Raw genomic sequence first — 21380 nt, 5'->3', positions numbered from 1 at the left:
TGGAGCAGCCCATTACCCTGACAGATAACTCTGGTGATTGGAAGAATCTTTCTGGTACTGACCCCAGCATACCTCCCTGCAATTTCCGCCCACTGATTCTATTTCTGCCCTTCTGGGGCCAAGCACTAGAAGCCGTAATCGTCCTTCCACAAACTCGACTCGGCAGCATTCGAAGCGTCTCCCTGGCGTCTCCCTCTCGCTCCGCTCCCCGACCCCTCCCCGCAGAGACTCCGGACTCCTTTTCCTCTGCGGTGGTCTGGGAGCTTCACCCCGGCCGCCGGCCCGGCTCCCGGCATCCCCCGCCTCGTGCGTCACGTGACGGCGCCCGCCCGCAAGAGCCCCGCAGCTGTCCGCCCCCGGGCGGGGCTCGCGGCGCGTCCGCCCGCCTCCTGGCCGCGCGCCGCAATATTCGCGGCGCGGCTCGGCTGCGGCTCCGCTTCGGCTCCGCCTCCGCCTCCCACGGCCCGGACTGCTGTGGGCGAGCGCCCTGGAGAGCCCACGGAGAGGTAAGAGGCGGCCGGCTCGCGGAGGCTGAGGGCGAAGTTATCCCGCTCGCGTCCCCGGGATGCCGGGGGCCCCGAGCAGGGGACGGCCCGGGCGCCTGGAGGCTGCCTCTCGGGGACCTAGGGCGCTTCCCGAGGCGACCCGTCGAGGAGGCGCCTCTCGGTCCCGGCTGGGGCTGAGCACCTGGTCCTGGCGGGACCGGGAGGGGGTGCCCTCAGGCCGCGCGCGGCCCGGCGCTCCCGCACTCCGCGGGCACCTGGAGGCTCTGCCGCGCCGGAGGAGAGCCGTGCCTCGTTTTCCCAGGCTGTAAAACGACCCGGCCGGGAAAGTGATCTCCGCGGTTGCCTTCAGTCTTGAGGTTTTACGAGTGTGTAAGTGAAGTCGAAGAGGAAGAAGCAGATTCCTGGGGTGGGAAGAGCCCTCACCGAGGAAGGCAGGGGCGTCTAGGGCCGGGCACCCACTATTAAGTGTCTGTATTCTGTGCAAATCGCAAGTCTCTCAGAGTCAGTTTCTCCATCTTTAAAGTAAAGGTGGTAACACCTGCCCTGCCTCCCTCTTAGGACTACAGTGGAGAACAGGTGGGAAAGCCTTTTGAAGAGCCGGAACCCTGGAGTCAGTTAGACCTGGGTTCAAGTCCTAGTTCTGCCAGTTACCAGCTGTGTGACCTTGAGCCAGACAAAACCCTCATCTGTTAAAAGTAGATAATAATAGTACGTAGCTCATGAGGTTGCTGTAAAGTTCAGTGCAAAGGGCTTAGCACAGTGTCCGGCACCAAAGTGTTCAATTATTAATATAAATACTGTTCAATTAATTTAGTGAACTAGAGAGTGCGTCACATGGGGGGTGTTTAAAATAATCACACTTCAGTTTGTATATATTTAGTCCTAAAAAGAGTACTGTTTCAGTTTCCTAAGAAAGAGGCCAAGTGAGATCTTTTCCCCTTTTCTCTTTCTGGGCCCCCTTTGCCTTCTCATTTACAACTGGCATGTGAACCTGTTGTTCCTACCAAATGAGTCAGGCAGGATGGGAACATTCATGTACTGGAGCAGATGGGTATCAGATTCCCTCTGAGGGGAAAGAAAAGTGCCAGGCATGTGCTGCCACCAAAAAAAGCACAGTACAGTGATTGACTGTTAGAGTAGGAAGATGCCTGGGAAACTGTCTAATCCAGCTGTCTCCTTTTGTACGTGGAGAAACTGGACCCAGAATGAGGACAGGACTTTAATTCTCAGTACCCAACAGAATGTTGGCCCTGGGTGGTAGAAAGAACGCATACTGTTAACCAGATGCTGTGCTTTCCCTGAGTTCTAAGTTAATTCATTTACTCAACAAGTATTTATGGAGACCTACTGTGTGCTTGTACACCTACTAGGAGCTAGAAGAGAAATCTATTTATCTCCCTCTGCTGGTTCTCAGTACATTTTATAATAACAGTAAGTTCTGTCTCCCAGTGAGCTTTCCTCTTAGCAGCTGGCCCCAAGGGACAGAAGCACACAGAGATGTCTGAATTATTTCATGATCGTTCACGGCAGTCCCTGAGCCCTTGTTGAAGCCTCTAGAAACTGAAGAAAATGCTGCTTTGTCAGGGGTTTTAGGAAAGGATTTCCTTCTGGCCTGGAGCACTTGGATTTCTTTGTCTTTCTGGTTTCAGGCCTCTTATTGTTTTTAGACTTCTGAAAAGAGCCACCCTCGCCATAGTGCCTTCCTTTTGGTTTCCATGGTTATCAGATGAATTGTTTTTATGATAGCACAAGTGGCTGTTAAGTAATACATGGTCAAGCAGTCACCAGTTCACTGTGGGTTTCTGTTTCTAGTGGTGGTCCTCTGTTTTGTTTTGTTTTTTTCTCTCAGTGCAGTGCATTCATACTATTCCTTCCTCCTTTTTTCCTCCTTCATTCTTTCCTTTAACAAACATGTATTGGTGCCAGGGACAAGAGGAGTGGGACTAAATAGAAACAGAGATAAAAACAAAGATAGACCTGGGTTTAGGGAACTCAGAATCTTTGGGGGGATAGTCTGAGGGCATTACCACATGCAAGGGCAGATCTGGGCCTCTGCTAAAGGTATAGATTAGGAACCAGGGAGAGCTTTCAGAGGTGGGAGGGAGGGTCCTGGCCAACCAAGAAGACATCACATACTAGGGATGCCTGGGTGGCTCCATCAATTAAGCATCTGACTCGTGATCTCTGCTCAGGTCTTGATCTCAGGGTCGTAAGTTCAAGCGTCATGTTGGTCTCCACGCTGGGCATGGAGACTACTTTTAGAGAGAGAGAGAAGATATCGCTTATTAAGATGCTCTTCAAGAAAGATGTAAAAAAACAAGTTCCTTTTACATGTCTCAGTCACAGAGTAGTAATAGGTGGTACAAGAAGCATTTGTTCTTTCAGTTTGCCTTAATGAAAGAATCTTCTCTTAAGTAACCTATCATGGGCTTTGTTTGAAATGCCTGCTAATTTCTCTCATTACCCTCCTTCTGTTAGCTTAGTGATGTATTACTTTCCTACTCATACACATAGTATTGTGTATATAAAGGTAGATAATAGAAATATTTGGTAAAGAATTTGTCTATTTCAGATGTTTAACCTGTGTGTCTCATTTCACCAGTTGGGTTCTGATGCAGTCAAAAATTTCTTTACTTTTCCAAGTAATCTCCCAAGTCCTTTAATGCCCTTATTGGTGAGAATTCCGATGTCTCCCACTTCCAAGCTCCCTGGGGGCTCAAACAATCCGAAGAAGTCAGGCTGACTTCCACTCTCCAGAGGAGAGAGAATTCCAGAGTCTGAGCAGGGCACCCACATTGTTATTTCTGACACAGCTATATGGTATCACTATTGAAGAGCTGTCCTGCACGCTCCAAGGATGTGTGGTCACTGCTGCTCAACGCCCGTATTGGACCAGGTTCCTGCCAGCTTGATCCCATGCTTGGATTCCAAGGTTAGAGCTTTTTTAGTTTGTGCTCACATGCTTAGCCATTCTCCCTTAAAGCATTGCATTCTGGGCAGTGTGTTGAGCATGTCACCAGGCTGGTTTCCCCCAGTCCTCTAGTGAGTTCTCTTTAGGGGGATTTGGGGCCTTTTGTGCTAGCAGCCTTGGTCAGGGTCACCACAGACCATTCAGGAGATCACCCTATTTTCAAACGTTTTGTCAATTTGGAGGCTCAATCTGTTCTTAATCCTAACCCAAGGCATTTTGGCAAATTGATTTTACTTCCTCTCCAGGAATTCTGCCTACTAAGGATTCTCGAAAGGCAGATAGCTACCCTAGGACTTTGGGTGCCTACTCAACTTTTCATATAGAAGAGGGGTCCTCTGGTGACTTTTGGCAAAGCAAATGTCTGTTCCCAGGAGACCTTTTCTCCACCTGTAATCCCAGGAAAAATAGGCGTTATTGCAAATTTAAATGGCATGTACTCTGTTAGGGAATTAGAGGCAAGATTTTAATTTAAAAATGAAGTACTCTCAACTTTTCTAAGAATCAAACAGTAATCAGTATGCTTATTTCATTGTCTTTATTTAAGACTTTATTTGAGAAAGGCAGAGCGCGTACATAAGCACTCAGACTTTAAGAGAGCGCTCAAACTTTAAGAGAGCGTAGGTGCCCCCCTCCCCCGCACAAGTGGGGGGAGGGGCAGAGAGAGAAGAAGATTCCCCGATGAGCAGGGAAGCCCACACAGGGCTGATCCCAGGACCCCGGAATCATGACCTGAGCTGAAGGCAGACGCTCAACCGACTAAGCCACGGAGGCACCCCTCATTGTCTTTATTTTAAACTTTAAAAATATGAGATATAACAGTGCATGCAGGGAAACCCCACAAACGTATACATAGTTTAACAATTCTAAGGGAGATATACATGGAACCACCACCCATGTAAAGAAGTGGAACATTGCCAATTCTCAGTAGCACCCCTTCCAAGTCATAACCTCCTGCCCAGAAGAAACTACTACCTTGATTTACGTGATAATCATTTGTTTCTCTTTGTAGTTTTGTCACCTATATTTGCATCCCTAAGCAGTGTAATTTTACTAGTTTTTTAACTTCATACATAGAATCATACTGTGTGCGTTTTGTGTTCGCTTCTTTTGCTTTGTGTGCTGCATCCATGAGGTTACCACACTTACTTTCATTGCTAACGATGTTTCATGATATATGTCACAATATATTTATTCGTCCTATAATTTATAGATACTTGTATTGCTTATAGTTTCTGACTACCAAGAACAGTGCAGCCAAGAACATCCTTAGACATTTTCCGTTGTGTTTGTGAAGCTTCCTTAGGTGGTATGTGTCAGAGTGGAATTGCTTTGCTAGATAATGCCAGTTTTCTAAGTGATTGTACCCATTTACTTTCCTACCAGCAGTATGTCAGAGTTCCATTTGCTTTACATCCTTGCAAATACTCAGTATTGTCCATTTAAAATTTTTAAACTCTTCTTGTCGGTCTATAATAATATCTTCTGTGGTTTTACTTTTCTTTTCCTTGGTTACTACTAATGTTGAACACTTTTTAATTGATTAATTGGTTAGCCTCTTTTGTGAATTGTCTGTTCAAGTCTTTTGCCTGTTTTTCAGTTTTTCTTGTTGATTTGTTGAAATTCTTTATATATTTTGGTTATTAGTCCCTTGTCAGTTATGTTTTAAGAGTGAGTATCTTCTCCTACTCTGTGACTCTCTTTTCACCCTCCTAAATAGTTATATCTTAGATCCTATTCTGTAGAGGCAGGGCCTGAAATGGGGATTCTTGTTCAAGTAGTATATTGGAAATCGTGTTCAGGAAAAGGAGAATGAGGGAAGCAGGATGGGGGGGAGGGGAAGATTGGTATAACCAGGTGAGGTGGCAGTTTTCCAGAGAAGGGACATTCGTGCATTGTTACCAGCTGACACTCCTATCAGGAGGGTATGTGTACTGGCTAGTAGAAACTCTGGTTAGGTTACCAATAGTATTCTCTACATTCCATTGAGATACATTCTTTTGTTAAGTTCATGCCACCCAGATACAGCTCCAGGATTCTGGTTGGTCACAATTTCTGGGAAAATTTACAAGAGGAAGATTAGTGGAACAAACTACAATCCCTGCTGACACAGCCAGTGCAAAAATGTAACTAATGTCCATTACCTTCCTCATCTACCACCCGTTCTAGTTTCCTCTCCTCTGTCCCTTGAATGTTTGGAAAATTCAGTGACAAAGCCATCTGGTTCTGGAAGTTCGTTGTCTTTTGTTATGTCATTTTTGACCACAGATTCAATGTTTTTAATTGTTCTAACACAATTTTAAGTTTTTCCTCCTTTAGTTTTACTCAGTGATAATTTTCCAGCAATTGGTCCCTTTAAAGTTTTCACATTTATTTATATAAAATTGTTTATAATATTTCCTTGTTATTGTAATGTCTGTGACACCTGTAGTGATGTGCCCCTTTTTGCTCCAGTTTTATTTTTACATTTTCTCCCTTTTACTCTTCCTTAGTTTCAGTAGAGTTTCCTTTCAAAGAGCCAACTTTTGTCTTCATTGATATTCTCCATAGTAAGTTGGTTTTCTGTTTCATTAAGTTCTGCTCTTTTATTTTTTTCATTCTACTTTCCTTGGAAATATTTTGCTGTTGTTATTTTCTGGAGCTTGTTGAGATTGATGCTTAGTTCATTCATTTGTATTTTTTTTTTAAGATTTTATTTATTTACTTGAGAGAGAGAGAGCTTGCGCGCGCAAGTGCGCGCGCATGAGCAGGGAGAGCAGGGAGAGCAGGGAGAGCCGGAGGCAGAGGGAGAAGCAGGGCCCCTGCTGAGCAGGGATCCTGTTGTGTGGCTCCATCCCAGGACTCTGGGATCATGACCTGAGCTGAAGGCAGACGCTTAACCAACTGAACCACCCAAGTGCCCCTCATTTGTATCCTTTTTGATTCTTTCCATTTAAGGCTGCACATTTTCCTCCAACTACTGCTTAGTAGGTGCTCACAAGTTTTGATATGTGGTATTTTAGCCATTTATTTCTAAATATTTTCTAATTTCCATTGTGATTTCCCCTTTGACTCATAGGTATCTTAGAAATGTGTTTCTTATTTTTAGAAGATATGAATATTTTCTGGTTATCTTTTATTAACTGATTATGGTTCATGAGCTTGTTCTATATAATTTTAATCTCTTGAGATTTGTTGAAATTTTTGTTAGGGCTCTGTTTATGGTCCATTTTTATAAATGTTACATGTGTGCTTGAAAGTAATATGACTTCTGCAGTTGCTGGATTCAGTGTTGTGTATTCCATTAGGTCAGATTTATTAAATCTTGTTTATCCTTTTTGGTTTATTTTTGCCTATTCTAGCTATTAAAAAGAGAAATGTGTTAAAATATCCAACTATGATTATGAATTTGCCTCTTTCACCTTTTACTTTATGGCTTTCTATCTTTGAGCCATATTATCAAGTGTATACAAATATAAACTTATTACATTTTCCTTGTGAATTAACCTTTTATCATTATAAGGTTGCCTTTTTTATCTCTAAAGAATGGTGGGTTTTTGTTTGGTCGGTTGATTTGGGGGCGGGGGAGGCCTTAAACTCTATTTTATCTGATACCAGTGTACCTACAGCATCTGTTTTTGATTAATCTATGCAAGGTATATCTTCTCCCATCCATTTCTTTTCATTCTTTCTGTGCTGTGTGTTTTAGATATGTCTTTTATAAATAGCATGTGGGTTTTGGTTTTTTATCACCTGTTTTTGTCTCTTAATTGGAAAATTTAGTCCATATTTACTTAATATCACCACTGATGTACTTCAGATTAAATCTGTCTTAATGTTGTATATCCTTTTAATGTATTTGTCCTGCTAGTACTCCGTTTTGTTTTAGCTCTTTCCTCCTTTTGGGATATTTTTAGTCATTTGCTCTTTTTCCTTCTAGTTTGGACATTATGCACTTGCTCTTCTTTAATGGTTACCCTTGAAATTTTAATTAACCAAAGTTGATAAATTATGGAGGTGATAAATATCCCTACTCTTCTTTTGGACAGTATGGGGACCTTAGACCACTTGATCTCTTCTTTATCCCATCCCACTTAGTGGTAGACTAGTTTGTCAGCTTTGATTAGAGTCATTTAAGGACCTCGTGTCAGTGTCTGCATTGTTGGCCAGGGAGCAGGGCAGTGGGCTCGGCTGTGAGCTCCACTCCCTCTGTGGTCTCCTTGTTCCCTAAGTCACAACAGAAAACCCTAAATTATTGCCTATAATTAATTTTTTTCTAAGATATTGGAGGATTGGTTCAGATGCTTTACAATGAAAGAAAGGAATTTAGGGACAGGAAAAGGTCCTAGGGAGAAGGAATTCATCACCATCTATTGTGTGTTTACTATGCGTCAAGCACAATGTTAAGTGATTTTCAGCCATCCTCTCATTTCAGCCTCACAACAACTCCCTAAGGTATTATTATCCCCACTTTTATAGATAAGCTGAGACACAGGATGGTCTGACTCCATTGAATGTGTAATTTGGGGTGTAAAGTAACAATCACTTGGTGTGGAATTGCCTCAAGCTGAGAGCGATTAAGGAGAAATGTGGGAGCCATGTGTGGTCACGTGGGAGGCACGAGGTAGTGAGAACGGCCCTGATCAGGTGTTCCCTCCACAGACCATGCCTGGGAGGAGGCCGAGTACTCTCATGCTCTAATGCATAATAATTGCAGGATTAGATTCATCCTTATTTCATGATCTGTGAGCTTATGTGTCTATATGGTGAAGTTAGAAGGTCCTCCTCCATCATTGCACAAGTTCAAGAACCCCAGAAGCTCAGGAAGGGAACTAGGAGGCAGGCTGTTGGAGCGGAAGGAACAGAGGCTCCGAACTCAGTCCAGGTTAGGAACCACAGCTGTCTCATTTATGAACTAAATAAAAAGCAGAGTAACTTTATTCCTGGGATTGAGGATAGGAAGACCACTGCCTCTTAAGTTGTTATAATTGCTCATTGAGATGACTTATAAAAGGCACCTGGCATTTAGTAAGCCCTCAACACACCGTTCCCTGCCCCCTCAAGGTCACCCAGTTGATTAGAATCAGGACTAGAACCCAGGTTTTGGGATTCCCGAACCAGTGCGCTCTGTAGGTGAACCGCCATGAATGGGCAGGGCGTTGAAGGAGGAAGAGAGGGCCGTCACTGCTACCGACAACACTCAGCAGCAAGCGTGCATCAGAACACAGCCTTCTGGTCTATGCCATCAAATTTCAGAACTAAAATAAGAAACAGCTGGTTATTTTTCAGGCTGAGGAGAGCTGAGGCTTGAAGAAATGATGAAAAGCCCAGCTGAGATTTTTTGTCATCTTCAAAGTTTTAAATTTTGTCTCATTTCCAGTAGTATGTGCATAGGTATGTAGGGCAATAGTAGGGCTCTTTTTTGGTTTACAGTATTTTAGTCCGTACTTCCAAACTAAAATCCACAAAACTCTAGAGAAATTTACTTTGATTTGAAGAAAGATCTAAAATTAACCTGTTACAGTTGCTTTGTTAATTCAGTTTGTAGTTATTTACACTGGTGTTTAGTATGCTTCGTAACATGGAAGGATGTATGTTTTTTCCCTTCATCGATCTAGATAGAGTTCTGAGCTGTCCTAGAATCCCCCCCACCCCTTTCTTTTATTAAAAGCAAAATTCCTGCCACTTTGATACTGATACGGCCTCCCCTAGGTAGGAAGTACGTGCATTTTCTTCAGTAAACAATGAAGAACATGGGAGCTGATTGTATAATGTACACAGCAGAGTTGTGAAGTCCCCTGCCCTCAAGATTAGCCAGTGAGGGAGAGGCGGAACCCGAACTAAAAGCCTATTGAGTCCCTTTTATCTGCGTCCTCTCATTATGGGGTAGGGCCTTTTATGCTGGGACTCAAGGCAGTTCCCCACTGCCGCAAAATTAACGAGAGCTCTGTGAACTGATCCAGCTGGCCTTTCTTCCTGACCCTTTCAGACTCCTGGAGCTGCTGCCACACTGAGCTTCTTACTGAGTTGTCCTCAGCCTGGCTAGAGGTTTCTTTCCCTGTGGCTTTGCTGACAATCTTTCTTCTGCCTGCAGTCCCCTTTCCTGGATTCTCTGGATGCCCCAGCCCTACCCATATCAGAGTACAGCTCAGAGGCCAGCTCATCCATAAAGCTTGGCCTAATGGTTAAAAACCTAGTCTTTGGGGTCAGATCTGGTTCACAGGGGGATTCTGCTGCTCTCTAGCAGAATAATTTGGGGTAAGTCATTTGTCACATTAGTTTCTCCCAAACTTAGTTTCTTCATTTGTAAAATGAAGACAGTGATACTTTAGATTATAGCTTCTCAAACATATGTATACACGAGATCCCTGGTGATCTTGTTAAAATGCCAGTTGATCCAGTAGGTATGGGGTGGTGCCCAAGAGTTGGCATTTCTAACCAGCTCCTAGGGCCTAGGAACAGCATTCTGAGTTGCAAAGCTTTGGAGGGATTTTGAGAGACTAGAGTGAAATAATGCATGAAAAGTGCTCAATATGGTGTCTTTCAAATATTCACGCTGAGTAAGTGGTAGCTGCTGCTGGTTTTGTTGCCTTCTATTATTACTGGCTGAATTCCCTACCTGGAGATCACATTCATATTCTTCAAACAAAGGCTTTCCTCCTATGGCACTGAGTACTTTTTCACTTACATTGGTTTTGTGGTTTGGGGGCTTTTGAGGGGGTAAAGATATCTTTGTCTCCTACCAGACTTGAGGATAGAGTCTTTATCTTGTTCCTGATTGCCTCACAGTGCTTTACCACACAGTCTTATGTGTAGTAAGTATGGACTACATACTCAGGTTTCATTTCTTTTTTTATTCCACAAGGATCTGTGTCACAGTAGGAATTCAGTGGCTAATGGTTTAAATAGTCTCAGCTATTCTAACATACCAGATAGTGATGATGGTGATTATTCATTCATTTGGTAGATGTTTATTGAGCACCTGCCATGGACGAGGCAGAGTTCTAGGTATAATATAAAGCAATGGTAGGAAGTTTCTGCCTTTACAGGACTTGCTCAGGGGAGGTAGACAATAAATCAAGAAAAGCGTAGTATTGGGGCGCCTGGGTGGCACAGCGGTTAAGCGTCTGCCTTCGGCTCAGGGCGTGATCCCGGCGTTATGGGATCGAGCCCCACATCAGGCTCCTCTGCTATGAGCCTGCTTCTTCCTCTCCCACTCCCCCTGCTTGTGTTCCCTCTCTCACTGGCTGTCTCTATCTCTGTCAAATAAATAAAATCTTAAAAAAAAAAAAAAAAGCGTAGTATTTATAAAAAGATAAGCTCCTTGAGGGCAGAGAATGTGTATAATTCATCACAGTGCATTTCCTCATAGTGGGTGTTCAGACCCTGTATCACCTGGTCACTCTGCATCTGCATACACTGTCTCACTTCTCACATAGGTGGTCCTTACGGTGTAACTGGGCACCCCCTCATGTCCCTCCCACCCGCCCCACAAATCCACTCACACAAACCTAAGCGAACTGTACAGATGTCACTAGATAGTCCTGACCCCACCTTGCCTGCCCATCATCATGCTCAGCAAACTGGACAGTAGACCATTCTCTCAAAAGCAGTGGGAGTCTAGACAGCACAACAAAGCAAAGCTTCACTTCCAGTGCCTCACATTGACCAGAGTCCTGTACAGTTCTCTAAGGGTATTCGCTCCTGATTTCTCGTGTGCAGAATCCTTTCCGTTTCATGCCCTTTAGATGTTGGCCTGGCAAGGACTTGGTCATCAGACTTCTCTCTCTTTCTCTCTAGTGATCTCATCCCATCCCATGACTTCAAATGTCATTCAGGTCTCTGTTCAAATGTCACTTTCTCAGAGACCTTCCTTGACGACCCTATCTAAAATGGCACACACATGCATGCATACCCCTTCGCCTGCTTTATTTTCTCCTTGTAGCATTTGTTACTATTTTTTCAATTTATTGTCTGTCTCTAAAGATAGGACTTAGTCTTGTTCACTGCTTGTCAGTACTTAGAACAATGCCTAGTGTGATAATAAGCAATATATGAATATTTGTTGAATAAATGATTAATTTTCTTTGGAAATTCTCAAAATCCTCATGAAGTGTAGCAGGAGAGACATCATGAGCCTGTTTACAGATGAGAAAATAGGTTCAGAGAGGTTAAAGGATTTGCTCAAGTCACAAGGCTGGGAAGCAGTAGAGCTTGCTTGTTGAGAGCCAAGTCTTATGGGACTCACATCCCAAGAGGGTGGCCTCTGCCCCACCCACTGAGGCTGGGGACACCCGGTGGCCCAGAGGGTTAGGAGAGTCCACACAGAAGCCCTGAGTTCTCACACTGTTGGGAACACACAAAGGGAACAGCTTGAGGCCTACCTCAGGACCTGCTCCCTTCCATCCCAAACAGGTTCCCACTGTTGTTTCTCCAGCTCTTTACAGGCTCACACTCCAGGTGCACAAGCCCTAGGGGACATTTGTTACTTTTAATTCCATAGCTCAGAGGTCCCATTGGCAAAAAGGAAGGGCAAAACTTGAATACTTTTTTTTTTTTTTAGTGTTACCTGGTAATAGAAATCCCTGTTGCTGCATGGATCCCCATGGATTAGTGTAAAGATACAGTAAATAAAGCCAATGGAACAACAGGGAGTGTGACAGCTGAATAAAAGGAAATCCTCTTTGAGTTCAGAGGGGTCCTAAGGGTAGAATTGTCAGCCTCATTCTAGATTCAGCCCATGGGGTGTTGCTAGAGTTGGGGGTGTGGCCAAGTTTGGAGGAAGGCAAGTGCTGAAGGGTGGAAAATCCTCTGCTGGCATATCTTCCTTCCCTTGACAGGCCTGCCTCAAGACCCTTAGCTTTCCACTGTGGGGTGGGCTTCTTGGAATCCTAAGAAAACTGAAGCTCCATTAGTTTCTGTGCCAGGTACCTTTGCCCCAAATCCTCTGGAGGCCCTCACATAATCCTGAAGGAAAGAAACTGTCATTTAATATTTGCTAAGTTGTGAGTTTCTGCTTTCACTGTTCTACCTGACCTACCTCTCGTGGATGGATCTCCTTGAACTAGAGCTCTGATCAAGCCACTCCCTTCCTGAGGAACCTACAGTGGACAGAATACAAGCTTCCATGTTTGGCTTCCAAGGCCTATACCAACATGCAACATGTATAAGAGAGCAGAACTCCAGTAGCTCCAGGGGAACAGAACAGAGACCAACTGAAGAAGTAACTAAGAGCTAGATTTTGGCTCGGTTTTGGGAAGTACGCTAAAGTTAGCTGCAGAGTCCCATGGAATGGGCATCTCACAGGGTCCAGGAGCTTCCTACTAGGGCCCTTTAGAGTTTCACATGCTCTATCAGTCCAGAAGGACTAGGTAATACGGTAGTGACAGTCCCTAAATTCGTAGTACCTTAACCCAAAACAAAGGATTATGTTTTATGTTTGATGTGAGTCTGTTTTGGGTTAGCATGAGGACTCTGCTTATCCTCCCAGAGTAGCCGTGGTCTCAAATGTTGCGAGTTGCTATGCCAGAGAAAAACAGAGCTCTGGATGATCTTGCATAGGCAGAAGTAGCACACACCTCTTCTGCTCAAAACTCATTGATTAATACTAGCCATGTGGCCCACCCAGCCACTGGAGGGGTCAGTGCAATCCTATCAAGTACCCGGGAGGGGAAACTGAGAATAGTTGGTAAAAGGCACTAATGCCCAACGCAGTGTACACTGGAACTTTTCATGGTTGCAGAAATCCTCTGAGGTAGTATCAGGGTCTCCAATGTATATCTGAGGAAACTGAAGCCTAGAGCCTTAAGGTCTAGGTCTTCTGACTTTAAGATGATACAGGGAGGGCCATATCACTGAGAGGGTTGAAAGCTGAGGAGATCGGTTTATTGAGGATGCTGCATCAAAGTGGGGAATGGGGGCCCTTTTCATGCAGTCACAAGGGAGCTTGGTAAGCATGCAGATAATTGGTTCCACTCCAGAGATTCTCATTCTGGAGATCTGGGTGGGGCTAGGAGCAAGCCCTGGATGATTCTGAAGTAGAGGACCAAGAGCCGTGCTTTAAGAACCACTGTTAGGGGAAGTCTCTCCAAGTCTGGTTTAAAAATATTCTTTCCTCTTGAGCTCTGTAAGCTGCAATAGTGCTCAATTCTTGCTATCCCAGGTTGTCCATTTCCTATCAATTTTTTCTCATCCCAGTGTCCCCCACACTCCATTAGAGCTATATTTGCAAAACAACTGAAGAATAAAAGAGATTTTTATTCTTTAATTTTTTATTCATGGTAGAACTGTAAGAATTTCTACACGGGAGTTTCTGTATGGGTGCAGGAATCCCAGGAACCTGGGATCATGACATGGGCCGAAGGCAGGCGCTTAACCAACTGAGCCACCCAGACACCACAAACATAAGTTTGTGAAAATGAATTATCTAAAAATGGGGGGGGGGCCATGATGGACATTCACCTCCACCTATTCATTTACTTAAAAACACTTAGTAAACATGTACTTTGTGCAGGTATTAAATGATGTGTCTGGTTCTTGCAAGATTCCCTGTAATTCAGTTGTGATGGCCCAGTGTATTCTTTATTGATGGACTGCTATGGTAACTGGGAAACTCATCTGGGACAGAAATTGGCAGTGCTGGGTGCTGTGGGATGTCGCATACAATAGGTTGACTGGGTTGAACACTGTTACATAGTGAGCAAGGTTCAAGTCAGCAGTGAGGCAAGATGTAGTTAATCAGGATTGGTAGTTGTGATTTGGGTAGTTGTGATTTGGGTCTCTTATAACCTCTTGAGAATTGGAATAGTAACCATTATTAGCAGTAGGTCCCAGAGAAGGCCCTACTAGGCAGAACTACAAAAGGCCATATGGAAGTCTCTCACCTGGAAGGCCATACAGCTTAGGTCCCCCCAAGTTTAGCTGATTCACTCTCAAACAGCTTTCAGAGTTGTCCCTTGTAGAAAGAAAGAACGTCATAGATAAGGCATGTCAGAAAGTACACATTATATGGGGCTCCTAGGAAGAACAGCATACAGTTCTAGTCAGAGAAGCTAATAAATTGGAAAGTGGGAAGTAGAGACAGAACAAGGAGCCTAAGAAATAAGTCAAAGCTCTTAATAATCAAAAGGTCCTCCTTAAGAGCTTACCCTTCGGGAAGAGGTGCTTTGGTGGTTGATAATTTGTATATTTTCATATAGGAACTTGTTTTGTTTTTGTTTTTTTTAGAGAGGGAGAGGGGCAGAGGGAGAGGGAAAGAGAGAATCTTAAGCAGGCTCCCTGCCCAGCACAGAGCCTCACCCAGGGCTCAATCTCACAACCCTGAGATCATGACCTGAGCTGAAATCAAGAGTCAGATACTCAACCGACTGAGCCACCTAGACGCCTCTCATATAGGAACTTGTTAAAAGGAGGATAAGAGTGTTCTTCTTGTGGTTTTAAATTGAAGTGCAAAATAATAAGGAAAAAATAAATGAAGCAAAGACAGCTGTGAAAAGTATTATAGGGGCACCTGGGTCGCTCAGTCATTAAGTGTCTGCCTTCAGACCGGGGCGTGATCCTAGGGTCCTGGGATTGAGCCCCGCATCAGGCTCCCTGCTCCACTGGAAGCCTGCTTCTTTCTCTCCCACTCCCCCTGCTTGTGTTCCCTGTCGCTGGCTGTCCCTCTCTCTGTCAAATAAATAAAATCTTTATAAATAAATAAATAAATAAATAAATAAATAAATAAATATTATACATGAGCTCCTTTTAATAGGGAGATGAAAAATTTAGAAAGATACATGTAAACCAAATGGGACAAAGGATAATCAGAGGGGGGCATCATTATGTGGGAGAAGGAGGCTGTATCTGAGCTAGTTAGAAGAAAGGGACTGTGTGAAGGGTTGGAACTAGCTGGAAAAAATGTGATCTATGAAGTCCTTAAATTCAGAGAATCCTGTACAGGTCACCAAGACCTTATGGGGAAACAGCAAAATAACATTTCTTTTATTATCTTTGAAGTGAAGTGAACCAAAAAACAGAGTTGGAGGAGAGGGCCTAATTGAGAGTGAACTGCATCTAACCCACTCAGAGTGGCCCTGGCATCAGAGCTCCTCCCTCATGCAAATGATGTCATAATGAGAAGAACAACATTCAAATTAGGAAAAGAATAGTTAGAGGCAGAGCCACAAAAGGTCTGGGAAGAAGTTTGAGAGGGATGTGGAGTACAAAATAGGAAGCTGTGAGAGAAAGAAGTTCTGTGAGAGTTAAATATAGAAGAGTTAACTTAATCTTACCAGAAGTTCCGCTGACCTGTTTCTTTCCCAGTGACTCTGGTCAAGTCAGTTGTGGGTAATAATAAATCGTGTAGGTACCTCCCCTGGTTTACTTATTGGCATCATTTCCTTTAAGAATCCAGAACCTGGGAAAAACCAGAGTCCCATTCTCCTTGTATCTGGGAAGAGTGGACCTGGTATTAGAGTAACCTAGGGGTCCTCTCACTTAGAATGATTTTCTTGTCTTTTCTGTTGCTCTGATTAGTTGGGAATAGAGAAAGGGGGTCAGCACCAGGTACTGAACCTTCCCAGATCAAAGTATCGAGTCCCTATCCCCAACAACCCCCACAATCTAATAGAGGACACAGAAATCTGCTGAAAAGCCTTAGAAACAATGACCAAGCCTAGTAGAACTAAACCTAATACACTGGTCGTGGTCTTGAAATATTACTTCCATTAAAAGAAACCAGGACAAAAATAAGTTCAACTGATTTTTGACAAAAATGCGAAAGCAATTCAATGGAGAAAGGATAGGCTTTTCTACAAATGGTGCTGGGACAGTTGGACAACCATAGGCCCCCAAAAAATGAACTTCAAACTAAGCCTTACACCTTAATCAAAATGGGTCACAGACCTGCATGTGAAAGATAAAATTATAAAACTTTAAGAAAAAACATAGGAGAAAATCTTCAGGATCCAGAACGAGGTAAAGAGTTCTTAGACTTGACACCAGAAGCACAATTCATAAAAGGAAAGGAAAAGTGTCAGAAATGTAGTGCTAGTGAGGTGCTAGCATAAGGATTAACAAATAGATCCATGAAACAGAACAAGTCGCCTAGAAATAGACTCACACTACTGTCATTTGATTTTTGACAAAGACAGCAGAGCAACCCAACTGGGGAGAGGAGATTCTTTTCAACAAGTGGTGCTGGGCTAACTGAATACTCACATAAAAAAATTAATTTCAACCACTGCCTCTACCATAACAAAAATTAATTTATGATGGATCATAGGTCAAAATATAAAAGTTAAAACCACAAAGCTTTTAGAAGAAAATAAAATATCTTCATGACATGGGAATTAGCAAAGCTTTCTCAGTTAAAAGGGATCAATCATTTGAAAAAGGTGAGTTAGACTTCATCAAAATTTAAAACTTCTCATCAAAAGACACCATCAAGAAAATGAAAATACAAGCTACAGACTGGGAGAAAATGTTCACAGAACATATATCTGGCAAAGGATATATTAAAAAGTCCTATAATTGAATAATAAAAAGACAACCCAATAAAAAAAGGTAGAAGATGTGAACACACCCCTGAAAGGAGATACATGAATGGCATTAAACACGTGAAAAAGTGTTCAACATCTTTAGTCATGAGGAAAGTGAAAATTAAAACCCAAATGAGATGCCATCGCATACGCACCAGAATGATAGAATTAGAAAGAGCAACAAGTGGTAGTGAAGTTGTAGAGCAATGGTATTTCTTATACATTCTTGGTGAGAGTGTAAAATGGTGCAACTTGCTTGGAAAAAAGACCCAGCAATTCCACTTGTAAGTATTTACTCAAGATTTGTATAAGAATTTTTTGTGTGAGAATATTCACAGCATTATTCATGATATAGCCCCAAATTGGAAACAGTTCAGTCTTCTGTTTGCAGGAGAAGTGATTTTTTAAAACTGCGATATATCATTATATTATACAATGAAATAACTACTCAGCAATAAAAAGGGATGAATCTCAAAAATGTTATACTAAGTGAAAGAAGCCTTAACACAAAAGAATACATACTGCGTGTTTCCATTTATATGAGATTCTAGAACAGACAAGCTAGTCTATGGTGGAAAAGTCACAACAGTGTTTAGGGTTAGAGTAGGATTTGGAGTAGGAATTGACAGAAAAGTCATGAGGGAATATCCTGGGGTGGTAGTAATATTCTATTTTTGATAATGAGTTGGAATTACATGCGGGAATGCCTTCGTCAAGGTTCTGCAGCTGCACGTGGTATGCACGTCCGTGCCGTGGAGTCCTCCTCAGCGTTGTAAGGGAAAGAGCTAGTGATGCACGCAGCTTGAGTGAATCTCCAAGGAGTGATGCTCAGTGGAAAAAAAGCGAGTCCCAAGAGGTTAGGTACTGTATAATTCCATTTGTATGACATCTTTGAAGTGACACCATTTTCGAAATGGAAGACAGATTAATGGTTGTCAGGGATTAAGAACTGGGAAGAAGCATCGGGATGGTAGGTATGACTATAAAAGAGTAACATGAGGGATCTTGTGGTGTCGGAACTTTTCAGTGTCTTGACTCTGGTAGTGGATACCCGAACAGGTGATAAATTGTATAGAACGTAAGACAAACAAACACAAAAATGAGTCCAAGTAAAACTGGAGAAATCCAAATAAGGTGGTAGATTGTATGAATGTCACTATGCTGGATGTGATTATAGTTTTGCAAAATGCTACCACTGGGGAAAACTGAAAAAGTATGCAGGAGATTTCTCTGTATTATTTCTTTTAACTGCATATGAACCTACAATTATCTACAATTCTCTCAATAAAAATTTCAATTTAAAATATTTCTTAGAGGGACACCTGGGTGGCTCAGTTGGTTAAGTGTCTGCCTTTGGCTCAGGTCATGATCCCAGGGTCCCAGGATCAAGTCTCGCATCGGGTTCCTTGCTCAGCGGGGAGCCTGCTTCTTCCTCTGCCTGCCACTCCCCCTGCTTGTGCTGTGCACGCGCTCTTGCTCTCTCTGACAAAATCTTTTTTAAAAAATTTTTTTCTTAGAGAAACGTCTAATACCATGTCTGGGCAGGAAATGTAAAAAGTGAGCCAGGAACATCTTGACATACCACATGGCAAGGAAGCTATCAAAGATTAGTGAGGTTGTGTCAAAATGACAGAGGAACCACACTGAGGCCAAAAATGTCTCAATTTGAGCTTTAGTATGAATAGCAGTTTCAAAGACTTGAAACCTGTAAAATAGGTTTAAATCCATGAATTCATAATACTTTAAACACAGATTGGTTACCTTCAAAAAATAACAGAACCAACTCATTGTCTTGAAACCTGGGAAATGAAAGAGGCCTTTCCTAAGTGTACAGTGCAACTGGGTAACCAAACGGTAGTTGAAGAGAAGCATCTCCTAATATAATTACTTCAACAAAGAAATCAACCAAATGATACAGTTAGAATTATCACCGTTTTGTTACCTCCAGGGAATTAATGGAACCAGGCATTGAGCATCAGTGGACACTAACGTCAGAAAGAGACAGACTTGTGGACTTTGCTGATAAAAACATACAATACCACGTGTAGCCTTGCTAAAGGGATTGCACGTGAGTCTGATCAAGCCTCTGGACCCAGCTGCCAATGTGCAGAAAATACAGACAACAGGGCAACAAGTTGAACTCTCCCGTGAGAAAGCATGCAGTCAGCAAAATTCAGACTGAGAAACTGGTCAGATGGTTGAGGTTCTTCAGCAGGCAACTTGTAAAGAAAAGAGAGGGATGGAAGGGGACCCTGTGGGTAGAATGAAAACCAAACACATATCAAGCTAAAATCCTGAGGACAAAAGTAAAACTCTAGAATCTAAGGATGGATACTGGGGATAAAACTCCAAAGACCTAAGGAAGTGATTACTACAGAATCGGGAATATGTTCACCTTTGTGGGGAGGATTGGAATGGGGCTCATGGGGAGGCTTCTGGAGTAGCTGATAAAAGTCTGTTTCCTGATTTCGGTGGTGGTGAACAGGATGTTTGCCTTATAAAACTAATCACTATACATTTGCTCCATGTACTCCGTTTTGATTCATACTGTGAAAAGGCTGTGTTAGAACTATTCTCTGGTAGCTATGGGAGGCCAGAAGAGAAACTTGGTATCTGAGGAGAGAGGATGCAGAAAGGCCCCCGCCAGCAAGGTGCTGTTGGGAGAGTGAGGGTAGGTGGGAAGAACACTGTGATGAAGCTAGATAAATAGACCAGCTCATGAGCTGTCATCTGTACAGGTTTTATGCTGGAAGCCATGGGGAGCCATGGAGGAATTCTAAGCTGACAAGTGGCATGCCCACATTTAGGTTTTAGAAACCTTCCCTTGGTGGCTGTATGTGAAGTGGATTGGATGGAGGAGGCAGGACCGGTTCCAGGGAGACCAGTTGAGAGTCTACTGTGGTAATCCAAACTAAAGACAGTGAGGCCAGAAACAACTCCGTGACAGAGAGAGGAGAGAGGAAAGGACTAATTTGAGAGTGCTTAAGGAGGTAGAAACACACGACTTGAGAGAATATCTGGGAGAGAGCGGAAGAGAAATCAAGGAGGTTTCCCTAGTTACCGACAGGGGTGGCAAGGTGGAAGATGATGGTCTCATTAACTGGCACATGTAGTGTAGGCCTGGAGAGATGATAATCTACACTATTTTGTAACTTGAGATAAAGTTTGCATACAATAAAATGCACAGAACAGAAGCATGCAATCCAGTGAGTTTTTTCAGATGCATGCACCCATGTGACTAACATAGCAGTGAAGATGTAAACATTTCCTTCACTTCTGAAGTTTCCACGCGACCCCTTCAAGGGCTGTTCTGATTTTTAGCACCATAGATTATTTTGGTTTTGAACTTCACCTATATAGAATCCTGCAATATGTTGTCTTTTGCGACTGGTTTCTTTGCTTAACATATTTTTGTGGCTTACCTGTTTATTGTATATATTAGCAGTTCATCCCCTTTTACTGCCGAATAGTATCACGTTGCACGAATACACCACAATTTGTTTATCTACTCCTCTGGTGATGGACATTTGGGTTGTTTCCAGTTTTTTGTTTGTCTTACTATTAAGAATAAAGTCTCTGTAGGGGCGCCTGGGTGGCACGGCGGTTAAGCGTCTGCCTTCGGCTCAGGGCGTGATCCCGGAGTCCTGGGATTGAGCCCCACATCGGGCTCCTCCGCTATGAGCCTGCTTCTTCCTCTCCCACTCCCCCTGCTTGTGTTCCCTCTCTCGCTGGCTGTCTCTATCTCTGTCGAATAAATAAATAAAATCTTTAAAAAAAAAAAAGAATAAAGTCTCTGTAAACATTCTCATATAAATCTTTGTGTACATGTACATTTTTATTTGAGTAAATGTCTAGGAGTGGAATTCCTGGGTCATAGCATAGGTGTGTGTTTAATTGCAGAAGAAACTACTAAATGGCTTTCTAAAGTGATTGTAGTATTTTATGCTCCTACCAGCAATGTATGAGTTCTGGTTGCTTCACATCTCGAAGCTTTGATGCTTTCAGTGTTTTTTCATTTCAGCCATTGTAGTGAGTGTGACGCACACATCTATCTCATGGTTTTAATACAAATCAAGTAATGAATAGTAATGATGTTGAACATCTCTTGAACCTATTGGCTGTTTTTCTTTTGTGGGGTTTCTGTTCAAACCTTTGCCTATTTTTTGTTGAGTGGTTTTTATTATTGAGCTATAGGATTTCTTGATATAATCTGGATATAAGCCCTTTGTCCTGTATGTACAGTGCAAATATTTACTCCCATTCTTTCAATTGTCTTTTCATTTTCTCAATGATGTCTTTTGATGAGCAGAAAATTTTAATTTTGAGAGACCGGTTTATTATTTTTGTCTTTTATGATTAGTGTTCTCAGAAATCTTTGCCTATCCTGAGGTTGCATATTTTCTTAGG

General features: G+C 42.8%; 1 protein-coding gene across 4 annotated transcripts in view; it reads left to right on the top strand.

Moving 5' to 3' along the window:
• The first annotated feature begins 362 nt into the window (after positions 1–362).
• Positions 363–21380, top strand: part of FBXO10 (F-box protein 10) — a 49638-nt gene continuing 28620 nt past the window's right edge. The window contains exons 1-2 of one of the 4 annotated variants that reach the window (XM_048223143.2): positions 363–506; positions 3320–3438. In XM_048223143.2, the coding sequence (XP_048079100.1) occupies positions 3364–3438 (75 nt within the window). In that variant the 5' untranslated portion in view covers positions 363–506; positions 3320–3363. Of the gene's footprint in view, positions 507–750; positions 876–3319; positions 3439–21380 lie in introns of those variants that run through there. The other 3 variants (XM_048223146.2, XM_048223144.2, XM_048223145.2) reach the window with 3 other exon arrangements.

The sequence above is a fragment of the Ursus arctos genome, unplaced genomic scaffold, assembly GCF_023065955.2.
Source record: "Ursus arctos isolate Adak ecotype North America unplaced genomic scaffold, UrsArc2.0 scaffold_18, whole genome shotgun sequence".
Classification (NCBI taxonomy): domain Eukaryota; kingdom Metazoa; phylum Chordata; class Mammalia; order Carnivora; family Ursidae; genus Ursus; species Ursus arctos.
This window is presented reverse-complemented; position numbering and strand designations above follow the sequence as displayed.